Source organism: Balaenoptera acutorostrata, chromosome 11, assembly GCF_949987535.1.
Source record: "Balaenoptera acutorostrata chromosome 11, mBalAcu1.1, whole genome shotgun sequence".
In the NCBI taxonomy this organism is placed as follows: Eukaryota; Metazoa; Chordata; class Mammalia; order Artiodactyla; family Balaenopteridae; genus Balaenoptera; species Balaenoptera acutorostrata.
The window spans coordinates 64,879,866-64,897,144 of NC_080074.1; the positions used below are offsets into that span (position 1 = coordinate 64,879,866).

Here is a 17,279-nt window from a genome sequence, read left to right on the forward strand (position 1 = left end):
AGTTATGGCGCGTGGGCTTATTTGCTCTGCTGCATGTGGGATCTTCCCCGACCAGGGATCGAACTCCTGTCCATTGCATTGGCAGGCGGATTCTTAACCACTGTGCCACCAGGGAAGTCCCCACAAATTTCTAAATGCCCATATGAGGCAGTAATTACCCCCACTGAGAATCTGCTGATAGATTCTTGAGTAGGGGAAATAATGAAGTAGAAGTCATGCTGTGGAATATTCTGATAGCTGCTTTCCAGGTGTAAGTGTTGATTAAAAAAAGAAAAAGAAGTAACTTCCTTTAATTAATTAGTAATTAATTAGTTTGTTTATAGCAGCCACAGTTTATAAGGCATTTCACACATCTTACGTGTCTCACATCAACTGTAAACTCAGCATCTCCATTATTTTACAGATGAGTCAGGGCAGCTCAGAATTGTTAAGTGATTTATTGAAAGTCATTTTAATGAGAGAGCTAGAGGTGGAATCCAGATATGCTTCCAGACCCAATATTCTTTTCATTATATCATAGCAATGCTAGGATGAAGGCAGAGAAAAAAAATTTAAGAGGAAAATCTGAGACTCACAGAAAAACCAGAATTAGGGGACTTCCCTGGTGGTCCATGGTTAAGACTGTGCTTCCACTGAAGGGGGGTGCGGATTTGATCCCTGGTCAGGAAACTAAGATCTCACATGCCGTGCAGCCAAAAACAAACAAACAAACAAAAGACAACAACAACAAAAAACTAGAATTAGCAGGCCTTTGATTAGACAGCTTTATAGTGACTGTCACTGACATTCTGGGAAGAAAGGTGGTCAATGCTTATTGTCAAACAGAGGATTTATTAATGTATTCCCCCTTCTTATTCTTATAGGACCTTAATATGCAGCTAGGTGACATCATGCAGAATGTGCAGTGGATAATAAATCGCTATACTATGGATGAGAATGTGCACTGTGGAAGGAAAATATCCCTTACAGAACATAAGAAATGGAGAGCAAGTTTGCTGGAGAAAATAGTTACTTGTGCCAAGACTGCTGAAATTAAAGAAAAGACTCTTGTCTACATTCTGGCCTGGTTGGAAGAATGGAGTAAGTTTCCAGCAGTGATTTAAAGTTAATGAAAAAGCTAGAGAATGGAATTATAAGCAAATTACGAAGGATTAGAAGAAGACTAAACAAGAAAAGACTAAGGTGGTTATTTAGAGAACAGGTGCTCTCTGTTCCAGGAAGAATGGAATAAGGAAAATATAAGCTCTCTCACTTAGTACCAGCTATTCTGGCGTCCGTGCTTTTCTTCAAGCATGCCAGCATACTCCTGCCCAGTGTCCTTATGCTTCCTAGTCCCTTGTCTGGGACATTTTCCGTCAGGTAGCCACATGGCTCATTCTCTGCTTATATCTCTCTTTAAAATGAGGTGTTCTCTGACCATCCCCATTCTCTACCCACTGGCACTGTCCATTATTCTTTACTCTTCTTTATTTTTGTCTATAGCATTTCTTACCATCTGACATACTATATAATTAATTTATAATTAATGTGTCTTTTAAAAAGACACATTAATCTTTTTTTTGTCTGTGTCCTTTCACTAGAATGTAAATAGTACGAAGTTAGGGAATTTGTTTTATTCAATGCTGTATCTCCAGGATCTAGAACAGTACATGACAGAGGAGACACTGGTTGAATGAAAGAACGAATAAGCTAAGAATACAAAAAAGAGAAATTTCATTTAGTTACAAGAAATCTCATGTAACAGGGGTTATAAAATACTAGAAAACTTACCAAAGGAGTTAATTGGGGTTTAGATCCCCAATATTAAAGCACATGTTCACATTTTAGATATCTCCATCCCTGAAGTCAGGGAACTAACAAATTAGACACCTTTTAACCATATTTTCATGGCCAAGACTTACTGTTCGGCCTTCTATTCCAAGTCTCTTTTTTTTTAAAAATTTCTTCATAGAGAGAAGCCTCAGAATAGAAATAATTACGAGATACCTATATTTCCCAATACTACAATATTGAATAGGTAGCCAATATTATAAGCCTATATGGTTATAATTATTTATTTTTCTGCACAAAAGTAATTTTTTTTACTCTCTTCAAGATGTCATTTTGTCTGAGATGACTACAATTGATATTGATGAACACCACCACTGTATAGCACAAATGGAGATGTTACCAGAAACGCTCAAAGCTATCGAGAGCAATGTCAAGCTACTGAGCAGAATTAGTACATCTTTGCTTGAAGAAAAGAAGAAACAAAAGAAAAAAACAGGTAAGAGTGCTCTAAGACTTTGGAAATAGATTTGACCTTTTCTAAAAAAGAGCTTTATAATTTACGTACCATAAAATTTACCCACGATAAATGTACAATTCAATGACTTAATAAATTTAGAGTTGTGCAACTATCACCACAATCTAACTTTAGAACATTTTTATCATCCCCCAAAGATCTCTCAGGCCCATTTGTAATCAATCCTCATTCCCACCCTCAGCCCCAGACAACCACTAATCTCTTTTCTGTCTCAATAGATTTGCCTTTCCTGGATATTTCATAAAGTGGAATCATATTTTATGTAGTCTTTTATGTCTGGTGTCTTTCATTTAGCATAATGTTTTTGAGGTTCAGCCATGTTATAGGATGTATCAGTAGTTTCTTCCTTTCTATTGCCAATTGTACACCATTGTTTGCATATACCAAACTTTGCTTATCTATTTACCAGTGCATGGACATTTGCATTGCTCCCACTTTTTGGCTTTTATGAATAATGCTGTTATGAACACACATGTATAAGTTTTTGTGTGGACATAAAATTTCATTTCTTTTTGGAGATACCTAGGAGTAGAATTTCTATGTCATTTATTTATCCATTGCTGGTAAACTTATGTTTAACTTTTTAAGAAATTGTTAACTGATTTCCCAAGTGACAGCACCATTTCAATTTCCATCAGCAGTGTATTAGGGTTACAGTTTTTTCACATCCTCAACAACACTTGTCATTGTCTGTCTTTTTTATTATAGCCTTTCTAATAAGTGTGAAGTGGTGTCTCATTGTGGTTTTAATTTGCATTTCCCTAATTATTAATGATGTTGAGCATTTTTTCATGTGCTTATTAGTCATTCCTATATCTTTGATGAAATGTCTATTCAAATACCTAGCCATTTTTATTATTGAGTTTTAAGAGTTCCTTATATATCCTGGATACAAGTCCTTTATCAGAAAAGTGATTTACAAATGTTTTCTCCCAGTCTGTGGCTTGTCTTTCATTTTCTTAATGGTGCCTTGAAGCCCCAAAGTGTTTAATTTTGATGACGTTCCATCAATTTATCATTTTTTTCTTATATGGATCATGGTTTTAGTGTTGTATTATGAACTTGTATCAGTCAGCATTCAACCATGAGAGCAGAACCAGAAGGAGATTATATATAATCTATCTATCCATCTATCTATCACATTGCAATTGAGGAACATGCTCTGTATTATTTTAATTCTTTTAAATTTATTGGGACTTGTTTTATAGCCTAGCATATGAGCTATTCTGGAGAGTATTCCATGTGTTCTTGAAAAGAATATATATCTGGTTGTTGTCAGGTGCAGTGTTTTATAGTTGGTTTATATTGTTGTTCTAGCCTTCTATGTATCTCTTTGCTGATTTTTCTATCTAGTTGTTCTATCCATTATTGAGAGCGGGATATTGAACTCTCCAACTATTATTGTTATTTCTCTCTTTAATTCGTCAGTTTTTTTGCTTCCTGTATTTTAAGGCTCTGTTGTTAGATGCACATATGTTTATAATTGTGTTAGCTTCCTGATGAACTGACCCTTTTATCATTATAAAATGTCTTCTGTTGTCTCTAGAACCATTTTTTTTTTTTGCCTTAAAGTTTATTTTGTCTGATATTAGTATAGTCTCTCTAGCTCCCCTGTGGTTACTGTTAGCAAGACTGAATCTAGGATGTGTTGCTTATAGTTGGATCTTGTGGGCTTTTTTTTTTTTAAATACAATATGGAAATCTCTGACTTTTGGCTGGAGTGTTTAATTCATATTTAATGTAATTATTGATATGATTGGATATATACCTGCTATTTTGCTGTTTTCCATATGTCTCATATATCTTTTTCTTCTTCTCTTCTTCTTTTACTGCCTTCTGTGTTAAACAGATATTTTATTTTTATTTTTATTTATTTAATTTTTAGCTGTGTTGGGTCTTCGCTGCTGCATGCAGGCTTCCTTCAGTTGCAGCAAGCGGGGGCTACTCTTCGTTGCGGTTCGCAGGCTTCTCATTGCAGTGGCTTCTCTTGTTGCAGAGCACAGGCTCTAGGCATGTGGGCTTCAGTAGTTGTGCCACACGGGCTCAGTAGTTGTGGCTCGTGGGCTGTAGGGCGCAGGCTCAGTAGTTGTAGCACATGGGCTTACTTGCTCCATGGCATGTGGGATCTTCCCGGACCAGGGATCAAAGCCGTGTCCCCTGCATTGGCAGGCGGATCTTAACCACTGCACCACCAGGGAAGTCCCCTAAACAGATATTTTCTAGTCTACCTTTTTTTTTTTTTTTTTAAGAAGGAGAACTTGAGCTGTATTTTTTTTTTAAGAAATTCACGTTCTTTTATTTATTTATTTATTTATTTATTTATGACTGTGTTGAGTCTCGTTTCTGTGCGAGGGCTTTCTCTAGTTGCGGCAAGTGGGGATCACTCTTCATCGCGGTGCGCGGGCCTCTCACCATCGCGGCCTCTCTTGTTGCGGAGCACAGGCTCCAGACGCGCAGGCTCAGTAACTGTGGCTCATGGGCCCAGTTGCTCCGTGGCATGTGGGATCTTCCCAGACCAGGGCTCAAACCCGTGTCCCCTGCATTGGCAGGCAGATTCTCAACCACTGCGCCACCAGGGAAGCCCTCTAGTCTACCTTTTAATTCCATTTTTTCCTACATTTTTGGAGTAATTTTCTTAGTGGTTGTTCTAGGAATTGCAGTATACATCTTAAATTACCACAATCTGCTAGAGATTAGTACTAACTTAATTCCAGCAAAATATAGAATCTTTGCTCCAATAGCTCCATTCTCTTACCCTCTTTTGTGCTTTGTCATATATATTACATATTTACGTATTATATGCCCAACAATATAGCTTTATAATTATTGTTATTTATTTATTTACTTATTTATTTTTGGCTGTGTTGGGTCTTCGCTGCTGCACGCAGGCTTTCTCTAGTTGGAGCGAGCGGGGGCTACTCTTCATTGCAGTGTGCAGGCTTCTCATTGTGGTGGCTTCTCTTGTTGTGGCGCACAGGCTCTAGGCACGTGGGCTTCAGTGGTTGTGGCATGTGGGCTCAGTAGTTGTGGCACACGGGCTTAGTTGCTCCAAGGCATGTCGGATCTTCCTGGACCAGGGATTAAACCCATGTCCCCTGCATTGACGGGAGCATTCTTAACAACTGTGCCACCAGGGAAGTCTGTATAAATTATTGTTTTATACGATTGTCTTTTTAATTGACTAAGAGAGAAAAAAGAAAAACAATATTTTTACCGTCTTTTTAATTTACTTACATATACTGGTGTTCTTTATTTCTTGTGTGTAATTGCATTATCCTCTGGTGTCATTTTCTTTCAACCTAAAAGACTTCTTTACTATGTCTTGTAAGGCCAGTCTACCAGCACCAAGTCGTTGCTTATCTGGGAATGTCTTCATTTCACATTCATTTTTTTAAGGCAGTTTTAGATTTAGAGAAAAATTGAGAATATAATAAAGTTCCATTTATCTCACCATACTTTATTATTATTAATATTTACATTAGTATGATGCATTTGTTTTTTTTTTTTTTTTTTTTTTTAATTTTTATTTATTCATGTATTTATTTATTAATTCATTTATGGCTGTGTTAGGTCTTCGTTTCTGTGCGAGGGCTTTCTCTAGTTGTGGCAAGTGGGGGCCACTCTTCATCGCGGTGCGCGGGCCTCTCACAGTAGCGGCCTCTCTTGTGGCGGAGCACAGGCTCCAGACGCGCAGGCTCAGCAATTGTGGCTCACGGGCGTAGTTGCTCCGCAGCATGTGGGATCTTCCCAGACCAGGGCTTGAACCCGTGTCCCCTGCATTGGCAGGCAGATTCTCAACCACTGCGCCACCAGGGAAGCCCGATGCATTTGTTATAATTAACAAACCAATATTGAGACATTATTAATTAAAGTTTGTAATTGATTAATAATTCCTTGTTTTTACCTAATGTCCTTTTTCTGTTTCAGGAGCCCATCCAGGGTACCAGATTACATTTAGTTGCCATGCCTCCTTAGGCTTTCTTGGCTGTGAGAGTTTCTCAGATTTTTCCTTGTGTTTGATGTCCCTAATGGGTTTGAGGAGTACCAGTCAGGTGTATTGTAAGATGCCCCTCTATTGGAATTCAGCTGATATTTTTCTCATATTTACCCTGGGGCTATGGGGTTTTGAGAGAAAGATCACAGAGGTAAAGTACTATTGTCACAATATCATTTCAAGGGTACATATTATCAAATGATTTATGACTCAGTGTTGACCTTGATCACCTAGCTAAAATAGTGCTTGTCAGGTTTCTCCACTGCAAAGTTAGTTTTTTCCTCATTTTCCATATTGTGCTCTTTAAAAGGAAGTCTATATGTGCAGCCCACATTTAAGGAATGGAGAGTTATGCGCCCCCTCCTCTAGGGTGGAGTATCTTCATAAATTATTTGAACTTTTAAGCACAGGAGTTTGTCTCTTCTCTCCTATTTAGTAATTTATTAGATTATTTATTTATATCAAAATGAACTCACAGATATTTAATACTTTGGGTTATAACCTAATACTACTTTATTTTCTTGCTCAAGTTCCAGCTTTGGCCATCAGAACCTCTCTCAGTTGGTTCTTGTGCCCCTTTCACATACCCGCATCAATGTGGTTTATTCTATCTTTCCTTTTTAGCACTTCCTTACTTTCTGGTACTTACAAGTTACAAGATGCTTCAGGTTCGTCTTGAATATTTCCTCCCCCAGTTCTAGAATCTGTCATTTCTCCAAGGACTTCTGGTTCCTTTCATTAGAGAATAGTATTAAAAACCAAGATCTGGGGCTTCCCTGGTGGCACAGTGGTTAAGAATCTGCCTGCCAATGCAGGGGACACGGGTTCGAGCCCTGGTCTGGGAAGATACCACATGCCGCGGAGCAACTAAGCCCGTGAGCCACAACTACTGAGCCTGCGCGTCTGGAGCCTGTGCTCCGCAACAAGAGAGGCCGCGATAGTGAGAGACCCGCACACCGCGATGAAGAGTGGCCCCTGCTTGCCGCAACTGGGGAGAGCCCTCGCACAGAAGCGGAGACCCAGCACAGCCGAAAATAAATAAATAAATTAAAAAAAAAAAAAAAACCAAGATCTGGTTGCTATGTGTGGTCATTGCTACTAGGGTGTTATTTCTGTTTGGCCCTCTCATCTTTCTTTTTTTCTTTTGGCTTGTGGGGTCTTAGTTCCCTGACCAGGGATTCAACCTGGGCCCTCGGGAGTGAGAGCTTGGAGTCCTAACCACCAGACCACCAGGGAATTCCCTTGGCCCTCTCATCTGACAGAGCAAAAAAAATGTGTGCGTGTGCTGACCCATGAATATACACATATCTATAAACATTTATGTATATAATCATCTGTAACTACATTAAGCTAAACATGAGTGCTTGTCAATGTCTCTAACTCTAATTCATTATCACATGGATCATTCTAGCTCCCTCCCCTTGCTTATCAGTAAATTCCTACCCAAAGCAGTGAGAAACCTGTTCCTACCATCTGCCATCCATTTACTTATTCAGCCCAGTATACATGTATAGCAGTATCAGAATTATTAACCCATACTCCCATGGGAAACAACTTATCAACTAGAGTACAGCCCTCATATGTAGTTCCTTTTGTCTTGGTCTTACAGAATCCTTTCATTTCCAGTTACTTAGGTCAGCAACACTCCCTCTTCCCCACCCCTGCCATTTCTTTCAGTGAGGTTGTGTCACACATTTCTAATACGGTTAGATTCTCATATCACAGTCTGAATTCCTTCCTGGGATCCCCTTACCTCCTAGATGGTTATTTTTAAAAATTTGCCTACGTAGTTTCACTCTTTGTACTGTAGAGTTCTGTGGGGTTTGACAAATGTATACTGTCATGTATCCACCATTACAGTATCATACAGAATAGTTTCTCCATCCTAAAAATCCCCTGTGTTTAATCCTTCCCCTCTCTCTCCAAGACTCTGGCAACCACTGTTTTTTTAGGGTCCCTATAGTTTTGACTTGTCAAGAATGTCATATAATTGGAATTATGCAGCATGTAGCTTTTCCAGACAGGTTTCTATTTCTTAGCGATACACATTTAAGTTTCCTCCATAACTTTTTGTGGCTTAATAGCTTATTTCTTTTTTTTTTTTTTTAATTAATTAATTTATTTATGGCTGTGTTGGGTCTTCGTCTCTGTGCTAGGGCTTTCTCCAGTTGTGGCAAGCGGGGGCCACTCTTCATCGCGGTGCGCGGGCCTCTCACTATCGCGGCCTCTTTTGTTGCGGAGCACAGGCTCCAGACGCGCAGGCTCAGCAATTGTGGCTCACGGGCCCAGTTGCTCCGCGGCATGTGGGATCCTCCCAGACCAGGGCTCGAACCCGTGTCCCCTGCATTGGCAGGCAGACTCTCAACCACTGTGCCACCAGGGAAGCCCCGCTTATTTCTTTTTATTGCTGAATAATATTTCATTGTACAGATGTACCACAGTTTGTTTATCTCCCTATTGAAGGACATTTTGGCTGCTTTCAGGTTTTGGTGATTAAGAATAAAGCTACTATAAACATTCTCACGCAAGTTTTTTGTGTGGATGTAAGTTTTCAAATTAACTGGGAAAATACCGAGAAGCATGATTGCTGAATCATATAAGACTACATTGGGACTTCCCTGGTGGTCCAGTGGTCAAGACTCTGCGCTCCCAATGCAGGCCCGGGTTCCATCCCTGGTCAGGGAACTAAATCCCACGTGCCGCAACTAAGAGTCCACATGCCGCAACTAAGAAGTCTGCATGCCGCAACGAAGATCCTGCGTGCCGCAACTAAACCTGGTGCAGCCAAATAAATAAATAAATATTTGGGACTTCCCTGGTGGCACAGTGGTTAAGAATCTGCCTGCCAACGCAGGGACACAGGTTCGATCCCTGGTCCGGGAAGATCCACATGCCGCAGAGCAACTAAGCCTGTGCACCACAACTACTAAGCCTGCACTCTAGAGCCCGTGAGCCACAACTACTGAGCCCACGTGCCACAACTACTGAAGCCCGCATGCCTAAAGCCTGTGCTCCACAACAAGAGAAGCCATGAGAAGCCCGTGCACCACAATGAAGAGTATAGCCCCCACTCACCACAACTAGAGAAAGCCCGTGCGTAGCAAAAAATACCCCATGCAGGCAAAAATAAATAAATAAATAAATTAATTAATTAATTAAAAATAGTAGTAAATTAAAAAAAAAGACTACGTTATTTTGTAAGCAATTTTGTAAGAAACTGCCAAACTGTCTTCTCAAGTATCTGTACCATTTTTCATTCCCACCAGCAATAAACAGAAATTCCGATTACTCCATATCCTTGCTAGCATTGGTATTATCTTTTTTTTTTTAATTTTAGCTATTTTAATAGGTGTGTAACAGTATCTCATCGTAATTTCAATTCTCTAATGACAAGTGATATTGAGCATCTTCTCATATGCTTACTTGCTGTCGGTATATATTATTTCTTACCTTCATTTAAAAAAAAGAGTTGTACATGCATGCTACTTTGAGAAGCATGTACTTATTTCAGTGAATGGATGTGACAGACATTCTGTAATGCATTTAGAGAAGAGTTTAAATATACACTTATTAACTATGGATATATGAGTGTTCACTGAAAGCAACTTTGACAGGAGTGTTATTTCAGTGAATGGATGTGAAAGCTCTTCTGTAATACATTTAGAGAAGTGTTTAAAAACATGTAATAATGATGGTTGTGAGGGCTGTACATTCATGCTACTTTGGGAGGAGTGTTATTTCAGGGAATGGATGTCTTAACTTCTGGTAAACTAGCATCAAGTTTGCTGGTTATTTTTTTTTTTTTTTCCACACACACACACTGTATTTTATTTTTACAAGAGATAAATAGACTGACACCAAGCATTGTACATGGATGACCACAACAAAAGCAACAATGATTGCAATTACCAAACATGAAACACACTCATACTATGTCATAATATTGACATTCAGTCCAGTAATCCTCCACTGTAACAGCTCCTTTACTTTGCAGTGAAAATTGATTTGTATATTCTTTGCCTCTGAGTCCTTGTGGGATTTTTTTTTTTTAATTCAGACAGAAAGTCACAAAAATTATACTCATCCTCATCAGTTCACTCAGTCCCATGTAATTAATTTTTTTTTTCATCTTGATCTTTTGTTAGCACTTTTATGAGTTCATCAGTTTTTCATTAGAGTTCTGAAAATGCTTATTCATTCAGTTCAGCAGTACAGTCAGTTACCAGAAACCTGTACTTGTCAGAGTCTTTTCCATGAATTCCTTGAAGATGAAACCCTTTTATAGGAACATATTTGCAAAATCATCAGAGTACACCCAGAACTGTCTGTAAATGACAGAAGACTTAAAAATGACCATGGTTAAAGATTTGATGAAAGTTCATAATAATGCAGTTGACAAGAAAATTAGTTATTTCTGAGATATACATTTTAAAGTAGTAACTAGGATTATTACTTATAACCTTATACCAGAACATATAAGATTTTTAGAAGTTTCCTGTAATGTCTGAAACATTTATATTAACATATTTCCATACAAATACAAATATAAGATTTTTAGAAATTTCATGTAATGTCTGAAACATTTATATTAACATATTTCCATACAAATAACCCAATGAAAGTTTAGTATTAGTTGTTTTGTTTGTTTTTTTATACTGCAGGTTCTTATTAGGCATCAGTTTTATACACATCAGTGTATACATGTCAATCCCAATCGCCCAATTCAGCACACCACCATCCCCACCTCACCGCAGTTTTCCCCCCTTGGTGTCCATATGTCCATTCTCTACATCTGTGTCTCAACTTCTGCCCTGCAAACTGGCTCATCTGTACCATTTTTCTAGGTTCCACATACATGCATTAATATACGATATTTGTTTTTCTCTTTCTGACTTACTTCACTCTGTATGACAGTCTCTAGATCCATCCACGTCTCAACAAATGACTCAATTTCGTTCCTTTTTATGGCTGAGTAATATTCCATTGTATATATGTACCACGACTTCTTTATCCATTCGTCTGTTGATGGGCATTTAGGTTGCTTCCATGACCTGGCTATTGTAAATAGTGCTGCAATGAACATTCGGGTGCATGTGTCCTTTTGAATTACGGTTTTCTCTGGGTATATGCCCAGTAGTGGGATTGCTGGGTCATATGGTAATTCTATTTTTAGTTTTTTAAGGAACCTCCATATTGTTCTCCATAGTGGCTGTATCAATTTACATTCCCACCAACAGTGCAAGAGGGTTCCCTTTTCTCCACACCCTCTCCAGCATTTGTTGTTTGTAGATTTTCTGATGATGCCCATTCTAACAGGAGTGAGGTGATACCTCATTGTAGTTTTGATTTGCATTTCTCTAATAATTAGTGATGTTGAGCATCTTTTCATGTGCTTCGTGGCCGTCTGTATGTCTTCTTTGGAGAAATGTCTATTTAGGTCTTCTGCCCATTTTTGGATTGGGGTGTTTGTTTCTTTGATATTGAGCTGAATGAGCTGTTTATATATTTTGGAGATTAATCCTTTGTCAGTTGATTCATTTGCAAATATTTTCTCCCATTCTGAGGGTTGTCTTTTTGTCTTGTTTATGGTTTCCTTTGCTGTGCAAAAGCTTTGAAGTTTCATTAGGTCCCACTTGTTTATTTTTGTTTTTATTTCCATTACTCTAGGAGGTGGATCAAAAAAGATCTTGCTGTGATTTATGTCAAAGAGTGTTCTTCCTATGTTTTCCTCTAAGAGTTTTATAGTGTCCAGTCTTATATTTAGGTCTCTAATCCATTTTGAGTTTATTTTTGTGTATGGTGTTAGGGAGTATTCTAATTTCATTCTTTTACATGTAGCTGTCCAGTTTTCCCAGCACCACTTATTGAAGAGACTGTCTTTTCTCCATTGTATATCTTTGCCTCCTTTGTCATAGATTAGTTGACCATAGGTGCATGGGTTAATCTCTGGGCTTTCTATCTTGTTCCACTGATCTATGTTTCTGTTTTTGTGCCAGTACCATATTGTCTTGATTACTGTAGCTTTGTAGTATAGTCTGAAGTCAGGAAGTCTGATTCCTCCAGCTCCATTTTTTTGCCTCAAGACTGCTTTGGCTATTCGGGGTCTTTTGTGTCTCCATACAAATTTTAAGATGACTTGTTCTAGCTCCGTAAAAAATGCCATTGGTAATTTGATAGGGATTGCATTGAATCTGTAGATTGCTTTGGGTAGTATACTCATTTTCACAATGTTGATTCTTCCAATCCAAGAACATGGTATATCTCTCCATCTATTTGTATCATCTTTAATTTCTTTCATCAGTGTCTTATAGTTTTCTGCATACAGGTCTTTTGTCTCCCTAGGTAGGTTTATTCCTAGGTATTTTATTCTTTTTGTTGCAATGGTAAATGGGAGTGTTTCCATAATTTCTCTTTCAGATTTTTCATCATTAGTGTATAGGAATGCAAGAGATTTCTGTGCATTAATTTTGTAACCTGCAACTTTACCATATTCATTAATTAGCTCTAGCAGTTTTCTGGTGGCAGTTTTAGGATTCTCTATGTATAGTATCATGTCATCCGCAAACAGTGACAGTTTTACTTCTTCTTTTCCAATTTGTATTCCTTTTATTTCTTTTTCTTCTCTGATTGCCGTGGCTAGGACTTCCAGAACTATGTTGAATAATAGTGGTGAGAGTGGACATCCTTGTCTCGTTCCTGATCTTAGAGGAAATGCTTTCAGTTTTTCACCATTGAGAATGATGTTTGCTGTGGGTTTGTCATATATGGCCTTTATTATGTTGAGGTAGGTTCCCTCTATGCCCACTTTCTGGAGAGTTTTTATCAGAAATGGGTGTTGAATTTTGTCAAAAGCTTTTTCTGCATCTATTGAGATGATCATATGGTTTTTATTCTTCAATTTGTTAATATGGTGTATCACATTGATTGATTTGCGTATATTGAAGAATCCTTGCATCCCTGGGATAAATCCCACTTGATCGTGATGTATGATCCTTTTAATGTGTTGTTGGATTCTGTTTGCTAGTATTTTGTTGAGGATTTTTGCATCTATATTCATCAGTGATATTGGTCTGTAATTTTCTTTTTTTGTAGTGTCTTTGTCTGGTTTTGGTATCAGGGTGATGGTGGCCTCATAGAATGAGTTTGGGAGTGTTCCTTCTTCTGCAATTTTTTGGAAGAGTTTGAGAAGGATGGGTGTTAGCTCTTCTCTAAATGTTTGATAGAATTCACCTGTGAAGCCATCTGGTCCTGGACTTTTGTTTGTTGGAAGATTTTTAATCACAGTTTCAATTTCATTACTTGTGATTGGTCTGTTCATATTTTCTGTTTCTTCCTGATTCAGTCTTGGAAGGTTATACCTTTCTAAGAATTTGTCCATTTCTTCCAGGTTGTCCATTTTATTGGCATAAAGTTGCTTGTAGTAGTCTCTTAGGATGTTTTGTATTTCTGCGGTGTCTGTTGTAACTTCTCCTTTTTCGTTTCTGATTTTATTGATTTGAGTCCTCTCCCTCTTTTTCTTGATGAGTCTGGCTAATGGCTTATCAATTTTGTTTATCTTCTCAAAGAACCAACTTTTAGTTTTATTGATCTTTGCTATTGTTTTCTTTGTTTCTATTTCATTTATTTCTGCTCTGATCTTTATGATTTCTTTCCTTCTGCTAACTTTGGGTTTTTTTTGTTCTTCTTTCTCTAGTTTCTTTAGGTGTAAGGTTAGATTGTTTACTTGAGATTTTTCTTGTTTCTTTAGGTAGGCTTGTATAGCTATAAACTTCCCTCTTAGAACCGCTTTGGCTGCATCCCATAGGTTTTGGGTCGTCGTGTTTTCATTGTCATTTGTCTCTAGGTATTTTTTGATTTCCTGTTTGATTTCTTCAGTGATCTCTTGGTTATTTAGTAACGTATTGTTTAGCCTCCATGTGTTTGTGTTTTTTACGTTTTTTTCCCTGTAATTCATTTCTAATCTCATAGCGTTGTGGTCAGAAAAGATGCTTGATATGATTTCAATTTTCTTAAATTTACTGAGGCTTGATTTGTGACCCAAGATGTGATCTATCCTGGAGAATGTTCCGTGCGCACTTGAGAAGAACGTGTAATCTGCCGTTTTTGGATGGAATGTCCTATATATATCAATTAAATCTATCTGGTCTATTGTGTCATTTAAAGCTTCTGTTTCCTTATTTATTTTCATTTTGGATGATCTGTCCATTGTGTAAGTGAGGTGTTAAAGTCCCCCACTATTATTGTGTTACTGTCGATTTCCTCTTTTATAGCTGTTAGCAGTTGCCTTATGTATTGAGGTGCTCCTATGTTGGGTGCATATATATTTATAATTGTTATATCTTCTTCTTGGATTGATCCCTGGATCATTATGTAGTGTCCTTCCTTGTCTCTTGTAACATTCTTTATTTTAAGGTCTATTTTATCTGATATGAGTATAGCTACTCCAGCTTTCTTTTGATTTCCATTTGCATGGAATATCTTTTTCCATCCCCTCACTTTCAGTCTGTATGTGTCCCTAGGTCTGAAGTGGGTCTCTTGTAGACAGCATATATATGGGTCTTGTTTTTGTATCCATTCAGCCAGTCTATGTCTTTTGGTTGGGGCATTTAATCCATTCACATTTAAGGTAATTATCGATATGTATGTTCCTATGACCATTTTCTTAATTGTTTTGGGTTTGTTTTTGTAGGTCCTTTTCTTCTCTTGTGTTTCCCACTTAGAGAAGTTCCTTTAGCATTTGTTGTAGAGCTGGTTTGGTGGTGCTGAATTCTCTTAGCTTTTGCTTGTCTGTAAAGCTTTTGATTTCTCCATCGAATCTGAATGAGATCCTTGCCGGGTAGAGTAATCTTGGTTGTAGGTTCTTCCCTTTCATCACTTTAAGTATATCATGCCACTCCCTTCTGGCTTGCAGAGTTTCTGCTGAGAAATCAGCTGTTAACCTTATGGGAGTTCCCTTGTATGTTATTTGTCGTTTTTCCCTTGCTGCTTTCAGTAATTTTTCTTTGTCTTTAATTTTTGCCACTTTGATTACTATGTGTCTCGGCGTGTTTCTCCTTGGGTTTATTCTGTATGGGACTCTCTGCGCTTCCTGGACTTGGGTGGCTATTTCCTTTCCCATGTTAGGGAAGTTTTCGACTATAATCTCTTCAAATATTTTCTCTGGTCCTTTCTCTCTCTCTTCTCCTTCTGGGACCCCTATAATGCGAATGTTGTTGCGTTTAATGTTGTCCCAGAGGTCTCTTAGGCTGTCTTCATTTCTTTTCATTCTTTTTTCTTTAGTCTGTTCTGCAGCAGTGAATTCCACCATTCTGTCTTCCAGGTCACTTATCCGTTCTTCTGCCTCAGTTATTCTGCTATTGATTCCTTCTAGTGTAGTTTTCATTTCAGTTATTGTATTGGTCATCTCTGTTTGTTTGTTCTTTAATTCTTCTAGGTCTTTGTTAATCATTTCTTGCATCTTCTCAATCTTTGCCTCCATTCTTATTCCGAGGTCCTGGATCATCTTCACTATCATTATTCTGAATTCTTTTTCTGGAAGGTTGCCTATCTCCACTTCATTTAGTTGTTTTTCTGGGGTTTTTTCTTGTTCCTTCATCTGGTACATAGCCCTCTGCCTTTTCATCTTCTCTGTCTTTCTGTAACTGTGGTTTTTGGACCACAGGCTGCAGGATTGTAGTTTTTCTTGCTTCTGTTGTCTGCCCTCTGGTGGTTGAGGCTATCTAAGAGGCTTGATGGGAGGCTCTGGTGGTGGGTAGAGCTGACTGTTGCTGTGGCGGTCAGCTGCTGGTTATTTTTGAAGAATAGTTTTGCTGGATATAGAATTCTTGGTTAATAGTATTATTCTTTCAGCACTATGAATATACCATCCCACTGCCTTCTGCCTCCACTGTTTCCGATAAGAAGTGACCTGTTAAATTTACTGTGGTTCCCCTGTTCTAAATGAGTCTCCTTTGATTGTGATGAATCATTTTTCTCTTTTTGCTTTAAAGATTCTCAGTTTGTCTGGTTTTCAACAGTTTGACCATGATGTTCTAGGTATCAATCTTTCAGTATTTATCCCACTTAGAATTTGCTGAGCTTCTTGAATGTGTTGATTGATGTTTTTCATCAAAATTGGGATGATCTGGCCATTATTTCTTCAAATATTTTTAATGCCCCACTGTCTTCTTCTTCTGGGACTTCTATTGCTTGTACATTGGTATGCTTGATGGTATCCTACAAGTCTCTGAGGCTTTGTTCATTTTTCTTTATTCTTTTTCCTCCCTGTTCTTCAGAGTAGACAACCTCTAGTAATCTAGCATCAGGTTTGCTGGTTATTTTCTTCTGTAAGCTCAAATATGCTGTTGAGCCCTTTTGGTGAATTTTTCATTTCAGTTATTGTACTACTCAACTCTAATTTTTCCACTTGGTTTTCCAATTTTCATCTCTTTAATGATATGCTCTATTTGATGAGTAATTGTCATCATACTTTTATTTTAAAATATGGTTTCTTTTAGTTTTTTGGACGTATTTATAACTGCTTCTTTTTTCTGATAAGTCCAACATCTGCCCACCTCCTCTCCCTGGTCCCTGAGACAATTTCTATTGACTGCTTTTCCTCCTGTGTATGGGTCACACTTTTCTGTTTCTTTGCATGCTTTTTTTTATGTTGAAAATTGGACATTTTAGGTAATATATTGTAGCAACTCTGGATTTTGATTCTCCTTACAACCTCCAGAGTTTGTTTTTGTTGCCTTTTTGGTTTGTTTTTTAGTGACTTGTCTGGACTAATTTGGTGGAGTCTGTATCCCCCACAGTGGGCAGCCACTGATATCTCTGCTCAGTTGTGGTTTTTTGTTTGTTTGTTTTTATTTTTAAGCCCGAATTTTAGGGGTTACTTTTGGGTCAGCATAGCTTAGTGGTCAGTCAATGATTAGTCAATCGTTAATTAATCCAGATTGATCCAGTAAGGCTTCTACTCTTTGCTAATGGATCTGTGTA

At 38.0% G+C, this 17,279-nt stretch overlaps 1 protein-coding gene across 1 annotated transcript in view; it reads left to right on the forward strand.

Moving 5' to 3' along the window:
* FAM186A (family with sequence similarity 186 member A) overlaps window positions 1-17,279 on the forward strand; it is an 83,956-nt gene that overhangs the window by 48,310 nt on the left and 18,367 nt on the right. The window contains 2 exon segments of the mRNA XM_007179793.2: window positions 864-1,080; window positions 2,096-2,266. Coding sequence (XP_007179855.2) covers window positions 864-1,080; window positions 2,096-2,266 — 388 coding nt within the window.